Genomic DNA, 24,438 nt, shown 5'->3' with positions numbered 1-24,438 from the left:
TGTACCCTAAAGAGCTGATTTGGCCATTTAAAACACAAATTCTCTTCTTTCTGGCCCCAGAGAGACGTTCCTCTAAACGTAGTGTACCAAACTGTTGCACCATTGTGTGTCTTCAGATGTTCTTAGGTACACAGTGAAGAAGGGCACAAATATCTAAAAATATATATTTATATGTATGAAAAAAAAATAAAGTGCATAATAAGCAGTCCAGACATAATCTTCAGTGCTATAAATTGCCTTAAACATGTTTGTGTGCGTGATGTTACCAACTGTAAGATCAAAAGTGGAAGTATCTTTATTTACACAAACCAATGGCAACATCAATTCCATGTAACAGCTAAAAATTCTTCTTACTTCCATTTTCAAAATAGTCCTGCTTCCTATGAGGCAACAGCGGCTGTTACAACACCTGAACACTTGAGAAACAGTCCAAATGTATAATCTGTCGATGCAAGATTGTGAGTAAGGCCATGGATTAAAGTACCTTTGAATAAATCGGAAGTGATTAAAGAGTGATCCAAATGATTTCATAAGTCTAGTCTGTGTGTGTGAGGCATCATTTTAAATCTGTGACAACAGCAAACAGTGAACATGAGCCGTCTATGGTAGGTTCAAAGAGGGTCAGAGGCATATGTGGAGAGGAGGTGTGGTTGTGTTGCGACCACTGTGACCTCTTTTCTTTTGTGAATCTGGGTCACCTCATGTCTTACAACAACATATATGTAATCTCTGTTTCAATTTACAGGACAGTGGGTTAATGGGTTCCACTCAAACCCATAGTACAAGATTTCACCTGATAAAATGGCAAAATGCTCAATCTGTTACATTATACTATTATGTTTCAATTGTAACTGTAAAATGCACAAAACTGCAACTAACCTGAATTCATTCATATTTTGTTGTTTTCCACAGATGTCTCTCTGAGAATAAAACATGTAAAAATAACTTAATTGCAAATCCAATTGTATTTCAGGAAATTGAATATCAAATGGATTCATTGCTAATTGCAGTGAAACTATTGTCTCTTCCAGGAGTTTAACTATGGAAGCCCATTTCAGCCTAGTGTGATGAAAAACAAAAAGATCCTGTATGTCAAGTCACTTTCTCAAAATAATGACGTATCTCAAAATAATTAGATTAATGACTTTCTCATTATTTTGAGACATAAAGTCGTTATTTCAACTTACAGGATATTTTTTTTCATCACATTGGGCCAAATTGCCCTTTCATATTTTGTTAGCACCAAAAAGGAAAACAATCTTTTTCAATGCCCTACATTTCTCACAAGCAGGTCAGTGGAGCAAAATAATTGGATTCCTCACACAGTAGCCAGTTGTACAAAGATTTAGTCTTTTCGTTTACTGATCCAGCTGTGGGCTGTAAAAATCGTTTTTTCCCCCCATACAGTCTATTATGACCCATTTTCGTAGCCTCGCAAGAGCATTCAGTAAATGTTCTGAGCGTCAGAAGCACGACTAAAGGCCTACTTGTAACAACCAAATAACGTAGCGTCAGTTAGCCTAGGTCACTGAACGATTACAATTTCCTCGCTTATAGCATCACAATCCCATTTCTGATAATGTAGTTACATCTACTAAAGGACAACCGAAAAGGAAGTGCTGAATTTATTGCAGTCAAAGGTTTTATGTGTATGGAAGTTCATTTTCCCTTCTTATTCATGTTCCTCCCTGCGACCTTGTACGCAGGATAAGCGCTTGACGATGGATGGATGGATGGATTCATGTTCCTTATAAAACCAGCAGATTTCGTCATTGCTTTATAAAACTCATGAAACAAACAAAGTTTTTCTACTCATTTTATTTTTAGCATATAGAACATCTTACATATTTTAAATATGTGTTTAGAAGGACTTTTAATACATTCTATGACAGTGACAGAGGAATGGGTTGAGCATGAATGTGCCGTCTCGAGCCAACAGTAGTGATTAGTGTTATGCGCAGGCTGAGATAAGGTGGCTGAGACCACTGAAGTAGGATTTCTCTCGCTCGCTCATCAGCTCAAAGTGCAGTGGCTGCTGGCAGAAGGTACACTCTCCTGATGAGTGGGGCTTCAGCTCCAGGCCCACCTCCTTCCACGTGTGCACCAGCCTCTCTGTAGAGGGAAAACAGAAAAGCTTTCATTAATGACAGAAAGCTGAAGTTGCTGAAGTCTCACTGAATACAAATTGTCTTTTAAGAATGGTGAAGCACGAGGAAATCACCCTGTGTATAAAATTTTAAATTCAGACTGAAGTTTAACAACCAACTCTTGCTATTTGGTCAAATCAGATGATCTGTGAAAACGCAAATCTTCAATACAAATGAGGAGAAGTTTCATGTCCAACAAGGTGAATTTACATTTTAACTGACACACATTAACACGACTACCAGATCTTCTTACCAACAAAGTATTTCATCATCTCAGGAGTGTGGTGAGGTGTTGGTGCGATACGCAGAAGCTCGTCTCCCCTGGCAACAGTGGGATAGTTGATGGCCTGCACGTAGATGTTGTGGCGACTCATCATGAGGTCACACACCTCTGTGTGTTTTTCTCTGCGTCTGACACCTAAAAAGAGAAATACATGGTCTTTAGAACAGAGGCACTGGGGAGACTTAATGTTTTTAATTGCACTGTAACTTGGTATACCATTGGTGTGAATCAACTTTCATGTTGTAGGGCGATAAATTAAATAACAAATTACCCGGACTGGGATGATGTGGCTAGGGCAGTGCACCACAGGCAGCCCCGAGTCCATCAGCATTTGTCTGAGCAGCTTGACGTTGCGCTGGTGTTTGCGTCTCAGTGCGCGGCCCTCTTCCCCCTTAAGAACCTGAATCGACCGCCTGGCTCCGGCTAACAGCATTGGCGGCAGAGAGGTGGTGAAGATGAAACCAGCAGCGTAGGATCGCACCGTGTCCACCAGAGCAGCGGTACTCGCGATGTAGCCGCCCACACAGCCGAAGGCCTTGCCTGGAAGAGGACATGACACATATGTGGTTATTCTTAAATCATGGTTTTTGCTACACCTCTAGAGACATCATTTTGTATACTTTAAACAAACAATTCAAGATTCTGAAACATTCTTGTTTACAGGCACTACATTAGGCTCAGGGGTCCATGCAAAATCCACCCACTGTCTCTCAAAAACTAGATTATCCTGTTTTGTGAAATGGCAGCTGCAGGAGAACAGGGGCTGTTGAGCTCTGAGTTAGAAATAATTGTCCCCTCAGCTTGAGAGCTACACACAGACAGAGAGTAATTCAATAAGAGCGCAACAAGAAACCCCAGTCTCCTAGCAACAACAGAGCTGCTCTAGCCTCTTTAAGCCCTCTGGCATATTGGGTGACACAGAAGAGGCTGATCCTGAGTATCATAACGAAACAGAAGGCAAGGAGATTCCCACTAGCTGGGAGTAGTTTCCTATAAATACATGAAAAGTAAACCAATTTATTATTCACCTATTGGCTCAAGAACATTTTAGCATGGCTTCAAAGTGGAAATGCTTAGTAAATTATAACCAGCGATTGGTTTTAGTAGAGATTTCATACTGACCTAAAGTCCCTGAAATAATATCCATCTTGTGCATGATGCCATCCCGGTCTCCAATGCCCCCTCCTCTGGAGCCATACAGGCCCACAGCGTGAACCTCGTCTACGAAGGTGATGGCACCAAACTCATGGGCCACATCACACATCTCCTCCAATGGACACACAGCACCTATGTTACAAAAAGATACAAAGAAAGGTTCAGCTTCTAGCCAGGCACAATTTTATTCTAACCCCACACCCAACTAGATTTCCTTTGCTAGAAAACTATTAAATAACATTCTTGTACAAACTTGTAGCTGTAATCAGCACAAGTCAGTGATTCCTAACTTTTTCATGACAATTAAAAAGCAACCACAAATTTTATAAATGCTTTAAAAAAAAAATTGGGACCATCCCAAACTAACCATCCATGGAATGGACGGTCTCAAAGGCCACGATCTTCGGTTTTGTGGGGTCTCCCTTTTGTAGAAGTTCTCGGAGATGGCCAATGTCATTGTGGCGGAAAATGAATTTCTTAGCCCCACTGTTTCTGATACCCATGATCATTGACGCGTGGTTGCCGGCATCAGAGTAGATCTCACAACCTAAAATAGTTCAGTAGAAAGAGAGGAAGTGACTTAATGTAATGCATTAATGTAAAACATGAATTAATGACCAACTAATAAATAACTAATAAATGCACATAACATGTTGGATTTATTGTAAACATAATTTTTTTTTGTATACCTGGCAGCATCTTGGCGAGGGTGAAGAGGGTGGAGTCATTGGCGACAAAGCAGGAGGTGAAGAGCAGTGCAGCGTCCTTCTTGTGAAGGTCAGCCAGTTCGTGTTCCAGTTCCACATGAAATTTACTGGTCCCAGAGATGTTCCTGGTGCCTCCTGCCCCCGAACCATGCTTTCGTAAAGTATCCCTGGAAACAGAGGACAAGAAAGAAAGACAAAATGTGTTTAATCTCGTCTGTTTTTTGGGCTAAAAATTTTACACACCTGTATGCCAGATGTAAGCTGAAGGAGGGAAAAGGCTAAAAGAAATATTATTAGAAATAATATTTTATAATTAAGCAGGATAGCTGCTTAGTAGTGACAGACACCTTGCTTCAAGGTGTTACTGCTGAGAGAGCCGGGCAAGCTTAAACAAGCTGAAAGGAAAAGAAGACATAAAATCCCACCTAACTGGGACCCATGAGGTTCAGGTGTAAACTATGGCCAACTAAAACTCTATACCCTTACAAACAATGAACTGGATCACCCACGGGTGTCAGGTTGTATTCAATTATGTGCTGTGTCTCATCTGGTCTCAGTTTTTTTCCCCTCTTTTTTTAACTCAACAGCATCTACATGAGACGTGGACAGCCAAGTAGAATATTTGTCTCATTGCAAGTTAACACATCTCGTCTCAAGGGACCAATTCAAGTGTGTTTTTATGACACTACGCACATAAACAACTCCTCCAATACTCACATAATGGATTGCACGACATGTGGGTGTCGACTCATGCCCAGGTAGTCGTTGCTGCACCAAACAGACACCTCCCTCTTGTCCTCTAAAGAACCCGTGAAGTCGTCGGCCATGGGGAACTCGTTGGCCAGACGATTCACCGTCTTAAACACGCGGTATGTGTGGTCACTCTTCTTCTCTACAATCTTCTTCTCAAAAAAGTCATCATAATGGAAGCGGGACACTAGAACAGAACAGGAAGACAAAGCTTGCTTAATGTGGCTTGCATTATGACGGATGAAGCAATGCATAACATGATGAATCTCTCAGCTCATCTTACTCAAATGGATAAGAAAAAACATGCCTTAGACTTCAAAATTATTAAAAATTTCAGAGTAAACTTGTTGCTAGTATGATCACAAATTTGTAGAACAATGTGGCAACACACTAGATGACTCACAGATGATCTGTGTCAATACATTTGCATGTAAAGAAGTTGTCAGAGCAGCCAAATAAAACTTACGACTGCCTGGCAAGTTATCCTGCAGCAAGTGGGAGACCCTTTTAGGTTGCTGTTTCAGGAGGGTCTTCATTAGATTAGTTGGCTCTCCTCCGCTTCCCTTTATGGCAGTGGCCATGGATGGCTTCTTCATCTGGGAAGAGGACACTTCTATAAAAAGTCCAAGAGGGTACACAAGTACATTAGCATCATCAAATTGTGTTTAAAAATGATGGGCCAAACCAGGGTCATCGAATTTATTTCTAAACAACTGTTACCTTTCTGGACAGTGCGGACTTCCTCAACATCCTCTTGGAACTCCATGCTGACCTGGCGGACCACACTGCTGTTCTTCTGGCCCATCTCAGCAGCCAGGAAAGGGCATTTGGAGGCCACCGTCTTGCTGCAGGATGGCACAGGGTGGCCGGCAGGGTGCTTGGACTCTCCTCCCTGTTTGAGGCCTGCAAGTGAACAAAAGAGGTTTTTGACTTTAGATTTAAATAGTTATTACATTATTTATTACATTAACTGGGATACTTCACTTGATGTAATGTAAGTATAATGTAAAGTAGGTTAAATAAAAAGAAAAAAGAACCTACTCCTTATTTGTCAACCTCACCTTCACTGGCAGACACAGTGTCCTCAGTCTTCTGGTGGGAGGAGAAGGAGGAGGAGGAGCAGAGGGCCCGTGCCATTGATGGAGCCATAGGTTTAGAGGCCAGCTCCATCATGATAGGGCATCGCTGGGCGTACGCCACCATAGACTTTTTGGTCTGCTGGAAGAATGCCTGGGGCACACGAGCCAGGAATGGACAGCGGCGCACTATCACATCCATAGTCAGTGGTGGTGATGATGATTGTCCAGAGGCCTAAAAGGAGACAGTTAAAAGGTTATTGCTTCCACGTGCTGCAAAAAAACGGTTTCACAGGCTGTTTTACTTTAAAAACACGCAGTATACCCAAAACACATTTCTGAAATACAAATCAATCTATCCAAATAGTTTCAGTGTCACTTACACACAATAACTCAATAATGTACATATTAAATTACAGTGTTTCTTCTTTCTGTGCAGGGAAGACAGAGTAGAGGATTACTTTGGTAGAAAATCATTCCCTATGAAACTACTCACAACATGGCCAATAGATTATTGTAACAGTCACTGTATAGCTCAGGAGAAATCTCACTGTTGGGTTTTGATAAATTTTTGTAGGGCAGGGCCATTGTCATTGGCCTTGAATGTATTCAGACCGTTCAGACATAAACTGAAAAGGATAGATTACACTTAAAAGGAAGAGGGAAAATGGTTTATTGTGGTTAATGATGAACCATTCAATAAAAAAATAAATAAAAAATCTAGACTTTGACTAGAAATGTTTGGCACACAGTCCATGTATTGGACATTTTCATAGGCGGATGACGTTTGCTCAGTTTTATTCACAAAAAGAAGGTCAAAAGAGGTGGCTGAAACTAGAGAAAATTTCCAGTAAGTGGACCATACTTGAGGACTTTTTTTGTTAAACAATTATTTAAGGACAATAATGGGCCTTCAAGCTACACTAGGTTGCTTCATCATCCTGCGTTCAAATGTTTAGAATACCTCCCTGAAACCTGAAACATCATATCAGTTGTTTAACTTGTAACTCTTGTATGCTTTACAAAATCACATTTCTGTGACTGAATTAACTGCTGGGGTCAGTGCAACGTATGTGGATGTGTGATGCCATCGTAATAAACGCGATAAAAAGCCTCATTGCGTAAAAACAAAAATCACAAATCTTGAGCAACATCTATCCATGTGTCATAACCTTCCCACGGTTGAAGTCGAGTGTATACAAATTCCTCGACAGAGTAATCACAAGCTTTCCCCTGAAGTTCCCGGAAAAGGGATAAGAGCCAGTAAAAACACGCATACAATTAACATTAGGTGTAACTAATTTTATCTAATCTATTTAACAGTCAGTAATCTATAATAAAAGAGTGTCTAATCACATTTACAAGCGTCCACACGCTCTTTTAAGTAAGTACAAATAACATTAACATTAGCCCGACCGCTCGTGATCCTTGCCTGGTTGACCGAGGTTAAGGTTAGCTAGGCTGCTAAGAGTAAGTTAGCTAAGCTACAACCAGAAGTCAGGATGATTTGAGGATGACATACCTCTTAAAAACTTCACAATTAATAGCGGAATCCTCTTCAACAGTCGTGCAGTGTACAGGAGAATGGCAGCGAAGCTAATTTAGTGTTAAAGACCAGCTATAATGCTCGTTTTTTTAAGAAGTCGAGGAGAGACAGCCGCTTCGTTATCCTTCACTGAGGACGAACGGAAGGACGAGGACGTGCAAGAGCTTATAAGAGCAAGTGTACACCCCTAGCTGATGGCGAAGGGAGGTCTCGCGATAACTCATTCGTTGACGTCATTTCAGTCAATCAGATTACGTGCAATCAAACGCTCTCATAGTAGGGTATTTTGTCTACAGCTGTTTGAAGTTAGATACATGTTTGATATGTTTGGCTTTCTGTTATACACATTGTATATAAATTATTGCAAGTTTATCGACATTTTCTTTCGACTTTATGTCAAAAATGGCATCTGCAAGTGTTGGATGTCTTACTTTGATACAGGCTAGTGGGTTTTTTTTTTTTTTTTTAGTTGATACAGTTCTTAACATATATAACATTAAATCTAAGTACAGCTCAAGCATCAATAGATAAAGTGATGTGGTGAAGTGGAAAAATTTCCTGTGCACATGTGACCTCTGGTGTTGAAAAAGAGACATTGACCTTGAACTGCTTCGTGAACAGAAAATAAAGTCTATTTTCTTGACGTGGGGTTAAATGACAAAACTTAATCTGTAGGCTTACACATGTGACTGCACGTGTGATTGTGGAAGAGCCATTAAATCTTTTTGCAACGAGTATCAAAATGTGAATTTTCAACCTACAGTGTGTCAAACATTTAAACAACAGCATATTACTAAAGTTAAACTCGATAAACATAAACAATAAACCCTCAATTGCAAGGTTAGTGGGTACACATACCAGTCATCAGCCCTGCAATTAAATCCTTCCTTCATGAATAATGCACAGTTTTTGTTGAGATATTTTCATTTTCATGCAGCCTATGGTCTACCCTCATTTATGCAAATGGTGGGGACAAGATACAATATAAACATGTAAAAACAACAAATAAATACGAATCCCTTATTCCCTTAGCAACTGCAAAAACTCATGATTTTAAATACATTTTAAAAAGATTCAATAAACATAGCTTACTATCTAGCTAACTTACTATCTGCATAAATAGGTTTCATTGCATCTGCCCTCTGCAAAACAGAAATTAGAAGTCTCCAAATTATCTTCTGAAATAAGAAATCAAATAACTTTGGCGTCATATGTGATCTATGAAAATCATTTCTGTAATATCTGAATCCCTCTATTATGGCTTTCAGCTTCAAATCACGGCCAGACATGGTGTTTTGCTGCCCTCTACAGGTTTTTTTTTAGGTTGTAGCACTCTTTTCAATGAAGTTTACCTGCACTGGACTGGACCTTAGACCTGTCGTCTTTGATATAAACCTGAATGTCTCACTTGGACTGAAAGCACTGGTCTATGCTCCAGAAGCTGTTTACACTTTAATGCATCAGTAATAATAATCTAATGATATAATAACAATCAATTTACACAGCAATGACAGTGATATGCTCCATAATGGGCATTTGATTCTTTGCTGATAGTACTTTCATACTTTTACTCAGTTAACCTTTTGAATGCAGATATTTTCCTTATATTTTCACATTGTAATACTGCCACTTTTAGTCAAGTAAAGGACCCCTAAGATGCTTACTAAATGATCATAAATCATGAAAATCTGTGCGTCGGGCGTATAGCAATTGAAACCCACAATGCTGTCTGTCATCCCCTCTCAATGTCTATAGTGGCCAAAACACTATTTTACCCACATATCTTCTCTGAATTTTCCTTATAAAGTTAGAAGAGTAGGGGAAACAGAAATATATCACAAGGAGCTATGGGAGATCAAGCATAATAATCACCATTCAAATTAATTACAGTTATAGACTACTTTTATGTTTTAAAAGGACATGTTAGACAATAGTAAAATGAGGGAAGCACTTTCATCCTCTCAACCACAAACACCGGACCACTCCCAGCAGCCAGATATACATCTGTTGTTTGCAGGCTCTTTACCAACTACCCATGTCAGTGGTTGTAGACTCTCAGTCACAGCAACCACTCAAGCAAAAAGATTGGTGAGCAAGTTCTGTAGTCTACTTGAGAAGCTCAAAACTGAAAGTCTTATTCTCACTATTTCCTGTTACCACAGATGTCATTGTACAGGGCAGTCTGTTCCTGCCTCATAATCAGATTGAATTGCTTTTTTGTTTACACTTAATCATATTAAGTGCTTTAATCAACTGACAGATTATTTATTGACAACAATTTTTGACAACCAGTGAATTGTTTACGTCATTTCTCAAGCAAATACTGAACACAAGTGGTAATTTGTTACATACAGAATGTTTGAGTTTTGGACTGATGGTTACATAAAACCACAGTTGTGGCAAATAGTGGACGTAGCCACTATGATGTCACCCATTGGTTTGTGGACTACCGTTTTGAAGCCTTGAGTTTTTCATTTTGGCCATCCTGTTTTTTTGGAACCAGAAGTGACCATATTCTGGCTAGAGGGTGGAGCTACTTAGTTTTGTTAGCGAGGTGCATTCTTAATTCATGTGATGTAAATTGGGATGCTAATTTTGGCTGGCAAAAGAAATGAACAGCTGACGTCTTAGAATGTACATTAGTGCAATCTAAGGCAGAACGAGACATTTTTAGACAACCAAAATGTTACAATTAACTTTCATGAACTGAAAACACACTGTGAAGAGGTCAAAGTTCTTAGACGAAAACCCAGACAGTTCCCAAAAACAAGTTCACGGCTAGTTAAATATTCACAGAGCAGTGGATATAATTCACTTAAATCCTAATTGACAAGTTGCTGTGGTAGTGAATTGTCAATCTCAAGGTAGCCACGCCCTAAAGCATACTCTGCTCATCTATTTGCTCTAAATAGGACTGCAATTTACAAAATGAACATCATGCCGTATTAAAGAAGAATTGAAATTAGTGACTGAGATCATAAACTCATTAGGAAAGTGTTTACTCAGATAATAAATCAAGTGAGAAAAGGTTCATTTTGTCATAGACTACACTTCAATCTGGCTTCTTTTTACAACAAGTGAGGCGCATACTGCTGGCCATTAGAAATAAGGAAGGTTTAAGGCACTTCCACATTAGCTTAACTTTTCAGAATCGGTGGTTTCCCCTTGGATAAACCAGCAATTTGAAAAGACCGCCATTGGCAAAGTCTGGATTAACCACTGGGCAAACTAAGCAACTGCCCTAGTGATACCTGCATTAAAACATCATGAGGCCCCATCTTATATATTGTTTTAATGCCTTTATGATTTTATTTTATATTGTGCTTACATGGTGCATACTCCTAAATGAATACATGCTTAATCAGGAAAACCACAAAGTATTGCAAATTACTGACTAATATGTACACGGCGCACAAAAGTGTGAGAAACCGGGGGTCATTAGGGGCCCATAGCTCATTTTTGCCCTGGGACTCTCTTGAAGGTTTATCCAGCCTTGAACTGGTCTTTGAGAAATTATGATGATAATTTTTCACATTTTCTTCCTATTACATATATTATTTCTAAATAATTAGTTGAACAATTGAAACAAAAACAAAATATTCAGCTATAATGAAAACAAATTTTCAGGTCTAAACACAAACTGTAATTGGTTCATTTCAAATTGCTACATACGATTGAATAAAAATAATTGGTTAATCAACATGTAAAAAGAATTTTAATGTTGTAGCTGAAGATATTTAAGTACTTGCTATATTGTTAACGATTGTGTAACTGCTAAACAGATGATTTATATGTGAAATACGAATCCACAAAGTAACAAATAAAGTTTTTAGATAAATGTAGTGGAGTAAAAAGTACAATATTTGCCTCTGAACTGTAAGTTAATGTTGTAGAAATAAAGTAACAAACACTAGTATCTCAAAGTACAGCACTGCTACATTGCTTAGAGAGAGGGGGAGGGCCTGTTGGTTGATAAGAGCCTAACAGCTCCCCTACCCCCAACCCGGTACGGCTGACTTTGCCTGGCATGCTTTATTGATAATTCTGAGAAAAAATAACTCCACTAAGCAGGTAGTTAATTCACTTAGGTTACTCTATAGACGAAATGCTTAGTATAACACAGGGTGAAAAAAAAACATTAATGAAAAATGGGCGTAACCTCGACTGAGTGAGGCAGCTGTCTGTGTAGACGATCTCTGCAACGGGCGATATCTTCCGACCTCCTGTTTCCAACTGTCGGAGGAGGAGGAGGAGGAGAGTCTCCCCAGTTTCCTACCCGAATTCGGGAATCTTGAAGAAGCCATGGCGTCAGGCCTGTCCAGTGTTGTTGTGTTGGCTTTATGTGTGACTCTGGCCCCTTATGTATCTGGTGAGTTTGATCTTTAATCTGTAATCGGTTGCTGTTGTCTTGTGTTTTAACGCTCAGACGGGGGCTCAAACAGACCCAATTCGGGCGATGTCAGTGACGTTAGCTTTGATAACCGAGAACTGGGTTGTCTGTTCAGACTTATCGCTTGTTGTTCAAACATTGTTTTAACATTGTAACGTTCATTTGTTTCAACTAGTTCCTCTTTTTGTATTAATTGAAGGCCGACAGTGGTTGACAAACTAACGCCAAGGCAAGGGACTGACTCAACGTTGTCACTGCATTGCTATTTCCTCAAGCTACCCTGTAGCCATCTTCTAATAACGTCCGATCACTTTAAAAGACACGACGTTATCTGAAGAATCTGTCTAGAGGAAAATGCATAATCTTATGTGATATTTTTGTGAATTATCAGCTAAGTTACCCTTTTTGATATAAATAAGCGTGAAAAATAACATGAAAAACACCAACGCAGCAAAATCAACATGAAGTTGTATCAACAGCTCTATACAAACACTGAACGTTATCCTTCATAAATGTAGGGTTTGTTGCCGGACTGTTTTATTACACTTTACTTAAATTAGCTAGTAAATTAGCAACTGAGTTTCTGTTTTGAAAGCAGCAGATATAGGTGTATCAGGTTGAGGCTGTTTTCAAGTTTACAGATATTAATTTATTTGTTTAGCTGCAATTGAGGATTATTCTCAGAAAACTGTGTAAAATGGCCATTACAATTTATCAGTGCCTGAGGCACTCACATTGCTTTTTTTTGTCTGACCAACAGCCAAATAACCGGAGATATTCAGTTCATTAGTACACATGCTAAAGAAAAGCAGCAAACACTGGTAGAAGTACAGAATGTTTGGTGATTTTGCTTGGAAAAAAAGACCAAACAATTAGTCAAATATAGAAATAGCTGCCAATATTTTTTCTTTCCATTAACAAATCAATTAATCACCTTATTGTTTCAACTTTATTGGATTCTTTCAGACCTAGACCGTCAAGCCAATATATGAACTGGATTAGAGGTGTTGCCTGTTTTTAAGTGGGTTTCGACTTGTCTTTGTTTTTAATCTATTTTCATGCCTTACTCCTATTTTAGCCATCTTTGATCACCACTACAGCTTCGTCTTCATAGTTAGTGAGACTAACCTTTTGTTCCCCTTGCTGCTTTCTGTCTCTGCTCTGTTACAGCAGGGGACGACTGTCAGTCCTATACAGATGAATTTAACCAATACAAACCATCCCAGGAGTGCAGCTCGGGTTTTTGCTGTGGAGACTGCACAAAAAGATACTGCTGTCACCAAAATATCTGGAGGTTTTCTGAGGATAAACAAGAAAGATGGTATTCTATATTATAATATATAAATAAATTACCTCTGACTACAGGTGACATTTGTGGTGAGGGTGTGAGATTTAAAGCTCCGTGTTAGACGGTGAGACAGAGAAAGACTGAAGCTGGTTTCCTTTTGAGTCTCTCTCTTTGTCCCTCTGTCATCAAAGTTGAGACATTGCAGCCTGTTAGGAAATTATTATGCAGTCAAGAAAGAGGAAGTAATGCTTTCTTGTGCACGACCACCAGCATGAAGCTAATGTGTGCAGTCTCCTTTCACGTGGCAGATTCACAAAATGTGTTTAGCTGACATTCCTGATGTTCATTTGTTTTTATAAACATGGTAATATTCTGTATTTATAACAGATAATTGGTATGTTTTTTCACCACTAGAGATCAGTGCACATTATGGCAAATATTCTGTAATTATTTTACTTTATTTACATTTACTATTATTGGTGGTACAAGTGCTTAATCATTGAAATCAATCAGCTTTTCTTGTCCATATGCTGTACGAGTTAGGTAATACATTGTTTGTTTCTTTTTTAGTAAATACAGTCGTTTTAACAGTCAGGGGCCACAAATCACCATGATCTTTGGTATTGGTGGCTTTGTTGTCTTCTTACTCATCGTCATCTGCTGCTGTGTGTGTCCCTGCTGCTGCCTGTACAAGATGTGCCGCAAGCCAAGACGTAAGTAGCCCTCGACCAACAATTTAATATTGTCTGTTGTTGTTGTTGATGCTTTTAGATTCAGAACTGGCAGCTAGTTCTTCACAACAGCCAATGTTTCCAAAACAGACTATGGCCTGATTTATTGATTTGGCAGACTTGGAGTAATGCACCATAATGTGGATGCAAACATCAGTGCCTCACTGGTGCAAGTGAGGCACTGATGTCACATTATGTTTGGAATTTCTCTCAATAGTCTCTGTATTTAAAAGCCACATCTTAAGCATCAGAAAACCCCTCAAAATGAACATAATATCTTCTTCTGTAGAAGGACATAAGAGATAGGCAATTTGGATGCCACCTTACAGTATGTGATAGTCCAACAGCTTGAGCAGCAGCTTTTTTTTTTATGTTGGCATTAAGCTACTCAATATGATGATATATGCCAGCAGAGGATGTAAGTTTTGTCTACTAATTTAGCTGTTTATACCATATCTATCCCTTTTATATCTTGTATTGTTTACAAGTTCACCAGCCAAATTCTGACAAGCTTACATTCTGGTACTACCTGAACAGCAGGTTAAGACAGAAGGTATTTAAGATAAACAGAAACTTAACATGTGCAAAACGAAAGTTACAGAGGATGATGTGATTGCGTCAAGGCCATGAAGAACCTTGATCTGTAAGGCATTTCATTCACTGATTAGCTAAAAACAGACACTGCCATCTGGTTATTTTAATCATAAGGAGTTTCTCAATTGATTTTTCTGGAAATTTACTATATCATCATAATATCAAATAGCAAGGATTTCTTCCATAGCGGCCACTCCTTAACTGGTAGTGATATGATGCACAGAAATTGGCTCAGTCCTGTGATTGGGTGGGGTTACACACAATGCACCCACACATGTACACTACCCCCCCTTCCTTAAGGGTTAGGGTTACAATATTTATTTACGCACTTTAAAAAGATTTCTTAAAACCTTCTTGGGAACAAACTGGTAGTTCTATTTAAAATCAGACATTGAGCACACCCAAATCGCCAAAACGGCATGATCCTCGTTTCATAATGCCTCTGCAAAGATTAGACCGTAGCCCCGAAGACTTAAGACTTAAGACTTTTTTTTTTAATATACATTAGAGTAATCTATCGCATCAGTTGTCATATCTTACCAGTGGTTGACCATCCAATTTGAATTTTAAGGTGTCATCGCAACATTTCCCTAACACACTTATCCCTGTACAGTAACCAGGTATGTGTATTAGTTAGGTATTATTTTATACAAGGGCCAGAAGAACAAATGACCCATGTACCAAAACAGAAATGATGACCTGCATTACCTAAGTATTAACAGTCAGTTGAAGCAGTGAGTATTGTGTTGACAGCACTGCAACATGAAGCTGCACATGTGGTGGTTTCCTGCACACAACACATCTTTGACTTGCAGCTTTTCAACCTACGTAAAATGCAGTGTCTGATTTAAAAACAAAAAAACAGCCCCCTGGGGGGTAATGAAGAAGTCAGACTCTTAGTTTCCAGTGTGTTGGAGTATTCATCGGTCTAGTTTAACACAGAACATCAGGGGACTCATTTGAGTTCTGTCGGCCCACCCACCACATGACTTTCATTACTGCAATGGCTCGGTCTTACTAATAACAGACATTTAGAGACTGAGCACAACATGGTTTAACATTCACAAAATGCAAACGATGTGTGACACTGACAGCAGTTACAAAGATGTACTTTATTCAGTGAAGTAAACTCTGTCCAGACCTGTGAAGATCCTCCAAAGTTTTACTGAGACTTTTAATGATCTTCTGTGGTGAGCGGTGCACTGTGCAAGTTGATGACTCAGTATTGTTATCTGTGAAAATTGCTGTTTGGAGTTCATGCCTAACTTGAATACTGCTGGTCTTGCCATTCTTAATTTATGTGGCTGTTTTACAGGTCAAGACCTGTTTATTTTCAATGCTACGAATTGGAGCACATACCTGTACATGTAAATGCCAGCTTTAATATGCACCTCAAACCTGTGGCTGGAAATTGTGTGTATATATATATATATATATATATATATATATATATATATATATATATATATATATATATATATATATATATATATATATATATATATATATATATATATATATATATATATATATATATATATATATATATATATATATATATATATATATATATATATAATATAAATATTATTTTTTTTTTACAAGCACCACGTGCTAGCTCAGCTCATAGCAAATTGTTACAAACAAGCTAATATGAAAACTGTCTGTTTGTAGCCTAACTGTTTAGCTCAGTTTGCCACGTACCTTAAAATTTGGCAAATTCTTGCAAACTTAGCTCCTGGCTGAGAAACCAGCCTCTTCTCTCGACAAGAGGTACCTGCAGGCTGTGGATCACATCAGCAGCAGAGGGAGGAGGACAGAGGACAGGAGGAAGGACTGATACTGACTGACTAAACTTCACTCAGTAGTTTTATATCTGGAATATCATTTATGTTATTGACATTTCGATATATATTGATGTTATATAGTGAATACAATTATAAACTTTACTGTTGCCGCTTTAGAAACAACATTTACTCATTGCAGTCTTGAACAGTGTTATCGCACATCAAAGATTTTCCTCAGATCATGCAGGCCTTATTTGTTATCTGTTTGAAAGACATTTTGGGAGGAAGCAATGGGCTTGAAGCTGAGCGTTTTGTTGACAATAACAAACACAGAATATCACCATCCTTATCATTTAGATCGCAACATAATTTGTATTAATTTTAACTTTTTTTGTTTTCTCTAATATAAGTACTTTGTATAGATTTATTTACATAATTTACATTGCTCATGCTTACATTGCTTACTGTGCTTTCTTGCTGTCTTTGGCATATATTGGCAATATTTTCATGTTCCTGTCACAGAATTGTGGTCTGCGCTGTTTTTGTCATATATGCAGGTAGGCCTCTGAGCAGCAGACGCTAAGATTAGGTTTTATTGCTGCTTGTGTTTGGCTGTGACCATAGCTGCTTTTGAGCAGTCATTGTGTTCCCAAAAAACCTTGAAGGTTTTTTTAGACAAGACCTAACACTCATACTAAATCAGTCGTCATGCGTAGAAGCCCCGCATAACTAAGTGTTACAACTCAAAAGTCTCCAGGAAGTAAGCTTACAGTAGTTTTGTGACCTTGCAATCACCAACAAGGTTTGTGACCAAGCCCTCTGTCTTTCATAGTTTCATCTACATCTCAGATCCAGATCATAATAACATGTAAGGAATTCTTCCTTACATCAAGTCTTAGGGCTGAACAATTTTATTAAAAATATCTAGTGCGATAATTTTGACTGATATTGCAGTTGATTTGATTAGCAATACCAGGAGAATGATAATTTTTACATCATTATTCTCATTTTCATTCAAAAACATATTTAAAACATATTTGTTCTACTCGGTGTGTGAGAAAGTTTCATTGACAAAAATTTGACCAGAGAGTAAAAACAAGAATTTGACACTGCAGAGCTTCAAGTCCTGCAGTTGGAAACTAGCAGCCAAAAAAAATAAGAAGTTTAGCAGAGTCAGCAGAGGATGATACTGGACAGCATAGAGACCTTGAACTACAAAATGTACAAAATTGCTGTGGTAAATCAAAGGTGGTAAGCCATGATGATGATACAATGAACAGTATAATCATTTTGGCATTAAATTTTGTCTTAGTTATATATTTTGTGTTAGTGAATTATGGTATCATATTTAAGCTCTAAATTAATTCAGAATAAGGCATTATGATTTCTGGTCAAATGAGTCCCCCTTAGTATATGATTTCCCCTGTGGAAACATGACTAACACGACAGGTCTGGACCACATTTGAATTTTGTTCGGTAAAAATTGGTGAATGCCACAAATTTTCACTTGCGCGTCCCATTTAAGAGGGAATCAAGTAGTTCTTGCATGAGGCCCGACGTGCATGGCTGAGACAAGGATATTGGAAGGAATGAAAGTAAAAACTCAGAGATTCAATTGGGTTAAATATTTGTGATGTTTTCAGTTTAGACCGGATTGTCACTTATCTTATCATTTCTACTCTTTTACCCAGTTCTCTATATTGACTCCTTGAAAATTCCCCACAGTGGAAAGAACCTCAGTTGTGTGTGTATTTTTGTTGACACTTGAGCATGCACACCGCTGTAGATACTACACACTTCTGCACTTCCTGTCAGCTTTGTCTTTCAGCCAGCTTGTTCAGGTTTTTGCCAACAGAGCGACTCAGCCCTGGCAGAGAGCTAACTAAAGACACAAGCAAGAATTTGGATTTCCCAAGTTGCACTGTTGCATGTCGGAATCATATCCAGGAATGTTGGAGCTCCACCTCGTTTGACTCATTGTTTCCATGAAAACTACAGTGGGGAAAAACTCAAGACCAGCTCACATCATTTACAGGAAGTGGTCAGGATGACTCCCACTCTGTTGGGGGGGGAAAAAAACAGGCTGATGGGAGTGACAAACGCACACACACACATGGTTTCTTTTTTTAAAACAATATATAAAAACAACTCTTTCAATTTCACTTAAGTTGCACAGTTATGGGTTTAAACTTGGAAAGTATTTCTCTAAATTTTATCAATCTTGCCAGTAACAAAACATAAAGAACATTACTTAATGCTAGCCCCAAATGGCACACAGTTGAAAATCTAAACGAACTTTAGGGACACAATGTAAATTGATCAAATAATGTGTTTTTCCATGATAAAGATATACGAGGAGACACTTGATTTAATTTAATTTGAATATATAAAAGCACAAAACAGAAAGTACATAAGTTTTTTTTTTTTTTTTTAATTACTTCTGCATCAAACTGTATTTATTCAATAATTATGTAGTTATTTATACTTGAAACAGTTTTAATCTGTATGATCACCTCTAAAGTTTCACCTCACAGTCACAAATGCGAGTGAAACGCTTGCACTGATGAAGCTGTTTTTCAAAAATTGTGTAAATCTCTGCATTGCTAATGTTAACCAAATCATATTTAGTTTCCTTGAAATAGACCTGGGCCCTCATTTATAAATGGTGCGTACGTACTAAACAGGGCTTGAAATGTGGGTACGCCACTTCCCAAGAAAAGGTTGTGATCTGTTAAAAACAAACTTGACGGGAGAATGTATGGTCCTCCACGCAAACTCTGAGCCATGCATATGCACATAAACTGGAGAAATGAGAAACGGCAACTCACATGGAAGAGGGATGAAAAGGTTTGAAATGAATAGGAAATAGATTGAAATATTACCTCTGCGTATTGAATAAACAAACACACGTTTGATTGATTTTTGCTGTTTTCAATGAGTCAGTCGAGCAAATACCAGTGCATTGTTTCATGTAGCCTATTGTTATCAATGTTTGTTGCCTTATTGAGCCAAACGCTGTGCGCCAGCATGTGGATGTGATGCGCTGCTTGTAAATACATGTTATGTAAAAATATAACTCTTTTATTAAGTAAATCTTTAAGCTAATGTCATTTAGCCTACAACAAGTCATTTCTTTTAACTCAGCAGCAGCTTTGTTAAGTGAGTGCACTGATTGTTTAACCTAAATAAATGTTTAAACACATGCAGAATGCATTTGGTTTAATCTCTTCTCAAACATGTCAGAGATCGTATGCCTCTGGAGCAACTAGAGGTTAAGTGTCTTGCTCAGGGACACAATGGTGGATGGGTCACAGTGGGGGATTGAACCTGGGTCTCTCACATCAAAGACATGGTCTTATCCATTGGACCATCGCCACCCCAATAGATCTACCTTCCTGAGTGTTGTCTGCAGTTTCTCCTTTCAGGCTGCACGCAACAACCTCCACCAGTAAGATAGGGTAGACAGTGTGCAGTCTGTGAGGCAAAACCAGGGGCAAATGGGAAAGTCCAAAAAGCATATGCTTCTGCTGATAAAATTTTTCAATGTGTCTGACAAGGCAGTACCTTGAGTCTGGACACTGGAGGTGGATAGATACCTTCAGAAGCTTGTTGACTTAATACGATTTTTACATCTTGGTTTTCTTAGTGTCACCAGGTTTGTGAAGTTGGATAAAAGCAGAAGCGTTATGGGCTGGTCTGTGTTAACTCTTGCAGCATATGTTCTTTGTATGAAATTTGAACTACTTCTTTGTTCTGATGCTGTAATACATTGTACCTACTATTGTGTGAGAACAATTCTTAGTCTCTGTGTTTGGGGTTATGCTCTATAAATAAATACTGGTTAACCTGGTGAAATGCTTAGCATGTATTTGGGGCAGTTTTATGCTGCCGTTACCATGTTAAGGATCCTGCAATTGAAACCCCTACCCAGCTTACATTTCTCATCTGTTTCTGTGTTGCATTTGTTTACAGCTGTGGTAACTACCACCACTCACACCACAGTGGTCACCACCTCTCCTCAGCAGTACCCTCAGCAGTACCCCCAGCAGCCAACTGCTACACCTGGTCAGCCTCAGTCCTACCAGGGGGCACAGTATCCACCCTACCAGCCCATACCAGTGCAGACGGGTTATGGAGCCCAGCCGATGCCGCAGGGGTATGGGCCTCAGCCCCTGCCAACATCACCCTACCACGGACAAGGGTTCATAGCACCGCCACCGTCATATCAGGAAGCCAGTGAGTGTGGATTTTTAAACTTAGACAAAGAGTTACAGGTGTGATTGTGACAACAGCCTGTTGTTAAATTAAGGACAACTTCTCTTTTTGAACACCCTGCCAGTATCAATTCCTTCAACAAAAAGAATGACAAAAAATATTTTTCAGCTAGACTAAAACTAAATAAAAAGTAGACCTTTGAAAATGATGAAATGTATTAATTAATTATTAATACAAGACTACAATGCAAAAGATGGACAAAAAGGTATTCTCTGCCTTACAAAAATAACAGATTTATGGACTAAATTCACCTACAGTCCCACTCAAAATTAGACAATAATCAGTAGCAAAACAGCTGAGACAAACCACAAAAAGCACACCAACGATTATAGCGAGGTAAGCTAATGTTAATGTGTTTACCATTATCAAAGGCATTGGATGTGAATGTAACATTTTCAGTCAGCTATCTTTCGTGCTGCTGAGTACTGTGGTTAACCTTCTAAATCTTCCTCTAGATATTTGCTAAATTAATTTCACTGGGTTACTGTCATCATTATGTTAACATTTCAGCTGCTCACCTTCCCTTTAAAGGTAACCACGCTAATGCATAGTTTGAATTTGTCATGACAATCTTTTACTCTCAGTCATCCAAATGCCTCAAATGAAAATGTAGATAAACTCAAGTTTTCATTTCACAAATCAAGTTATATATAGCTGTCTGTGTACTTCATACATATTTTAAGAGGGGGTGCGTTTCTCAAACGTCGTGGGATTTTTAGGGTTAACATTACACAAGGTTGGTGACTACTTAGTGGTTTTTTTTTTTTTTTTTTTAGAAACGCACAGTCTACTGTAGAAAAGCACCCTTTAACATGAGGTAATGACACATTAGTGTCAAAAAAATGTAGACATTTAACACATTATGCAATTCAGAATACATGTAATTGGAAGTTGAGGTAAATAACCTCTGCTGGTAAAAAGTTGGGCCATTTTGTAGAATAGGAAATGAAACATTTATGGTTTGACAGAACTGAAGTTGTGGTTCTTGTCTAAGCATTTCCAGCCCTTTCATCCGCATTCCATGTTTTTCTTTCTTTGTACAGCTGGCCCCTGCTACCCTCCCAACCCGATGCCTTACAGCCAGGCTGCATTTACTCCCGGCCAACCAGCCTACCCTATGCAGCCTCCTGTCCAGCCGCAGCCCAATGCTCCACCCGCACACACAGATTACCTAACCCAGCCAGCATACAACCCGGATTTTGTGGCACCACCACTACCCAAGACTGGATAGTGCACCACAGCGCCACACTGTCAGCCACTTTAATCGTGCTGCCACATTTTCGAACATGGCAGAACTGGAAATGTGTGATCTGAATCCAGATGAGAATTGTTTCTTGATTCAGGTGACTTGGTTGTTGAATACAGGGATGTTAGGACACATTTGTAGTTGCTGTAGTGCATCTGTTCTATCGAAGAGTTGCCAAGTGAAAATGTTGATACCTCTTGGTTTGTATTGCATGGACTTACAATATACAAGTGGTGAGATTGTTTTTATATATTATTTCTTAGTGTCTCAATCTTGGTAAATTACACATTAAAGTCTGAGCTTAAAGATGAAATGCTTTGACATTTTCCAGCATTCTGAACATGCCTCAACATCTCCCTTCTATTCTGTCTATGCTGTGCACCGGCCGAACATGCTTGACCTCCTAATTCACCTACAGTGACTGCAGTCAGACTCTTCAGGACTTTTGGTGCTCTGCCAGTTAATTTCTGACTGATAAAAGTGCTTTGAATGTTTTTTTTCATGTACTCTTCATTTTCCTTTGTCCCTGGTGTTTTGGAAGGCATGCAATGCTTTTTATGGATTACTTGAGAACAAATCAAGTCAAAAGGGTGCATCTGTTCTCCCTTGAGGATTTATGATGGAAAGAATACATGCTAATGTCAGTTGATTACCGATATTCAGAGGCTAACCGAGTTAATAGTGTGTGTTCAGGAAAAATCCCCCAGCAAAAAGGGAATGTTAATCACTCATCAATTCAAGCCCTTCACACAGGGGAAGTACACTTCATATTTAAGTTTTGTGTTCATGTTTGTGTTTTCCTTTCTTTTTTTGCTCAGGTTATTTTCAGTATTTGTTTTAAGGCGAGACACCACAGTCAGATAAGATTTCTTTCCCCAACTTTACTCATATCACAATGAAAGCTAAAAGCGATACATAAATAGAAGCTTTTTTGGATTACAATTTTTTTGTTTACTTTGTGATATACCAATGAGGTAATTCCTCATTAAATATGTGCTGATTTGTATATCACACAAATGTATCCATTTTCCAGCACATTAGTAAGAGTCAGATGGATTTTTTGGCTTTGTTGTGACAATATACCAAATGTCTAGACATTTGGCCACGGTTCATCAAAATTTAGTTTTTTAATAGATTTATTCAAAATGTGTGAAGGAATTATAAAAGATAATTTAAAAAAGCTCTCTGAATGTCTTGCTATGAGACCTCAGAGGCAGTGTGTAAAAGGAAGATGATCATCACTACCCTGCAGAGCGAGGCAAATTGCTTGGAGTCTGAAAATTGACAGATTGAAGCAAAATCATCATTTTGGACTGTGGTGTCCGGCCTTGAAACGTGTAACTGAGCTGAAATACATCGGCAGCTTTAAATGAAATATGCCTTAGTGATTAAAATTTTTTTTTTTAATCAACCAAACATTCATATAGTCAAGTTCACAAAAACAAATGCTATACTTACAAAATGCATGAAACAACTGTGCCTTCTTAGCCATGTTGTGTGTATGTAATTTAATTTAGTTTAAAATCTCCTTTTCCTACTCAGTATTGTGTTATTTGCCTGGAAATTGTCATCATCATTACCTGTATTTGACTGTACCAGCATAACAGTCAGGTTTGAATAATTAGTCTGTAGTTTTTTTATTGTCTAAAACCAAACTAAAAGCCTTCCTCGCTCTTCTTTGTCACTCATGTTTTTCTGTAATGGAGCCATCACTTCTGCTTTCTGCAATAACTTACTGAAGTGACCTTTTGCTTATGATCCAGCTGAACGTGGTAAAGTCACAGTTCATGTGACGAGCCAGACATTGATCTTTTGAGCTACTCTATATGAAATCCCTCACTTTTCAACTTCCTTTGTTTAGACGTTGGTTGTGGTCAAAAAACACAATAGCATTACATGAGTATCGCTGGTACAGGTTTCTAAATGACAAACTCATCACATCTGTGCTGTGGTTTATATTATTTTACCGTCTGACATGAGAAACCACATGCCAGCGAACATAAGTGGCCTGGTGTCTCACGTATCTTAATTTTACAATTCACAAAAAAAGGAATGTGCATCTGTTTCTTACATCGACCAAGCGATTTGTCTGTGTACTCGTAGGCTTGCCTGAATCTGTCTTATAAATGTGTTCTGTCTGTGATTTCAGTCCTTTGGCCAGTGTTTATTGTTCAAGGTGACTTCAGTTGGAGTGTTTTTATTTGCGTGTGTGGATTATAGCCATTTGTGTTCTTTATGAAAGGCATACCAGTAAAGATTTATTCTTGTTCCATCTCTGTTTCTTGTCCAAGAATCATTGGTGTTAGAATATATTTACATGACTTATTGTTTAAAACCCACCAATTATGCAGAGTTCAATAAAATATATATTTTGGTCATTGAAGTCTATGCTACACAACCGCTGGCAAAATAGTGTAAAGAGACACTTCGCTAAGGGAATACATAGGACTTAGACCATTAAAT

General features: G+C 38.4%; 2 protein-coding genes across 2 annotated transcripts; one reads left to right on the top strand and one right to left on the bottom strand.

Annotated features, from left to right (window-relative positions):
* Window positions 1-1,800: 1,800 nt before the first annotated feature.
* alas1 (aminolevulinate, delta-, synthase 1) lies at window positions 1,801-6,320 on the bottom strand. The gene is given in 11 exon segments (XM_038696953.1): window positions 1,801-2,112; window positions 2,401-2,542; window positions 2,545-2,565; window positions 2,702-2,970; window positions 3,553-3,717; window positions 3,953-4,132; window positions 4,275-4,459; window positions 5,010-5,229; window positions 5,509-5,655; window positions 5,763-5,945; window positions 6,104-6,320. Coding segments are annotated over 11 exon segments (1,890 nt in total). The 3' UTR covers window positions 1,801-1,951.
* A 5,541-nt stretch (window positions 6,321-11,861) lies between these two features.
* On the top strand, window positions 11,862-24,247 carry LOC119885991 (protein shisa-5-like). The gene is made up of 5 exons (XM_038696408.1): window positions 11,862-12,033; window positions 13,225-13,375; window positions 13,913-14,055; window positions 20,427-20,690; window positions 21,773-24,247. The coding sequence occupies exons 1-5, from the start codon at window positions 11,967-11,969 to the stop codon at window positions 21,958-21,960; spliced, it is 813 nt and encodes a 270-aa protein (XP_038552336.1). The 5' UTR covers window positions 11,862-11,966; the 3' UTR covers window positions 21,961-24,247.
* Window positions 24,248-24,438: the final 191 nt, after the last annotated feature.

The sequence above is a fragment of the Micropterus salmoides genome, unplaced genomic scaffold (assembly GCF_014851395.1).
Source record: "Micropterus salmoides isolate LMB-PRFRI ecotype aquatic unplaced genomic scaffold, ASM1485139v1 Ms_hic_scaffold_4, whole genome shotgun sequence".
In the NCBI taxonomy this organism is placed as follows: Eukaryota; Metazoa; Chordata; class Actinopteri; order Centrarchiformes; family Centrarchidae; genus Micropterus; species Micropterus salmoides.
Note: the sequence above shows the minus strand (reverse complement) of the source record. Positions and strands in the feature narration are given on the sequence as shown.

What these genes read in the sequence shown, in the direction of transcription:
- LOC119885991 (XM_038696408.1), top strand. Translation starts at nt 11,967, where the DNA reads ATGGCGTCAGGCCTGTCCAGTGTTGTTGTGTTGGCTTTATGTGTGACT. An exon ending in TCTGGCCCCTTATGTATCTG is followed by an intron (nt 12,034 to 13,224) that starts GTGAGTTTGATC and finishes GCTCTGTTACAG; the next exon opens with CAGGGGACGACTGTCAGTCC. An exon ending in GAGGATAAACAAGAAAGATG is followed by an intron (nt 13,376 to 13,912) that starts GTATTCTATATT and finishes TTTCTTTTTTAG; the next exon opens with TAAATACAGTCGTTTTAACA.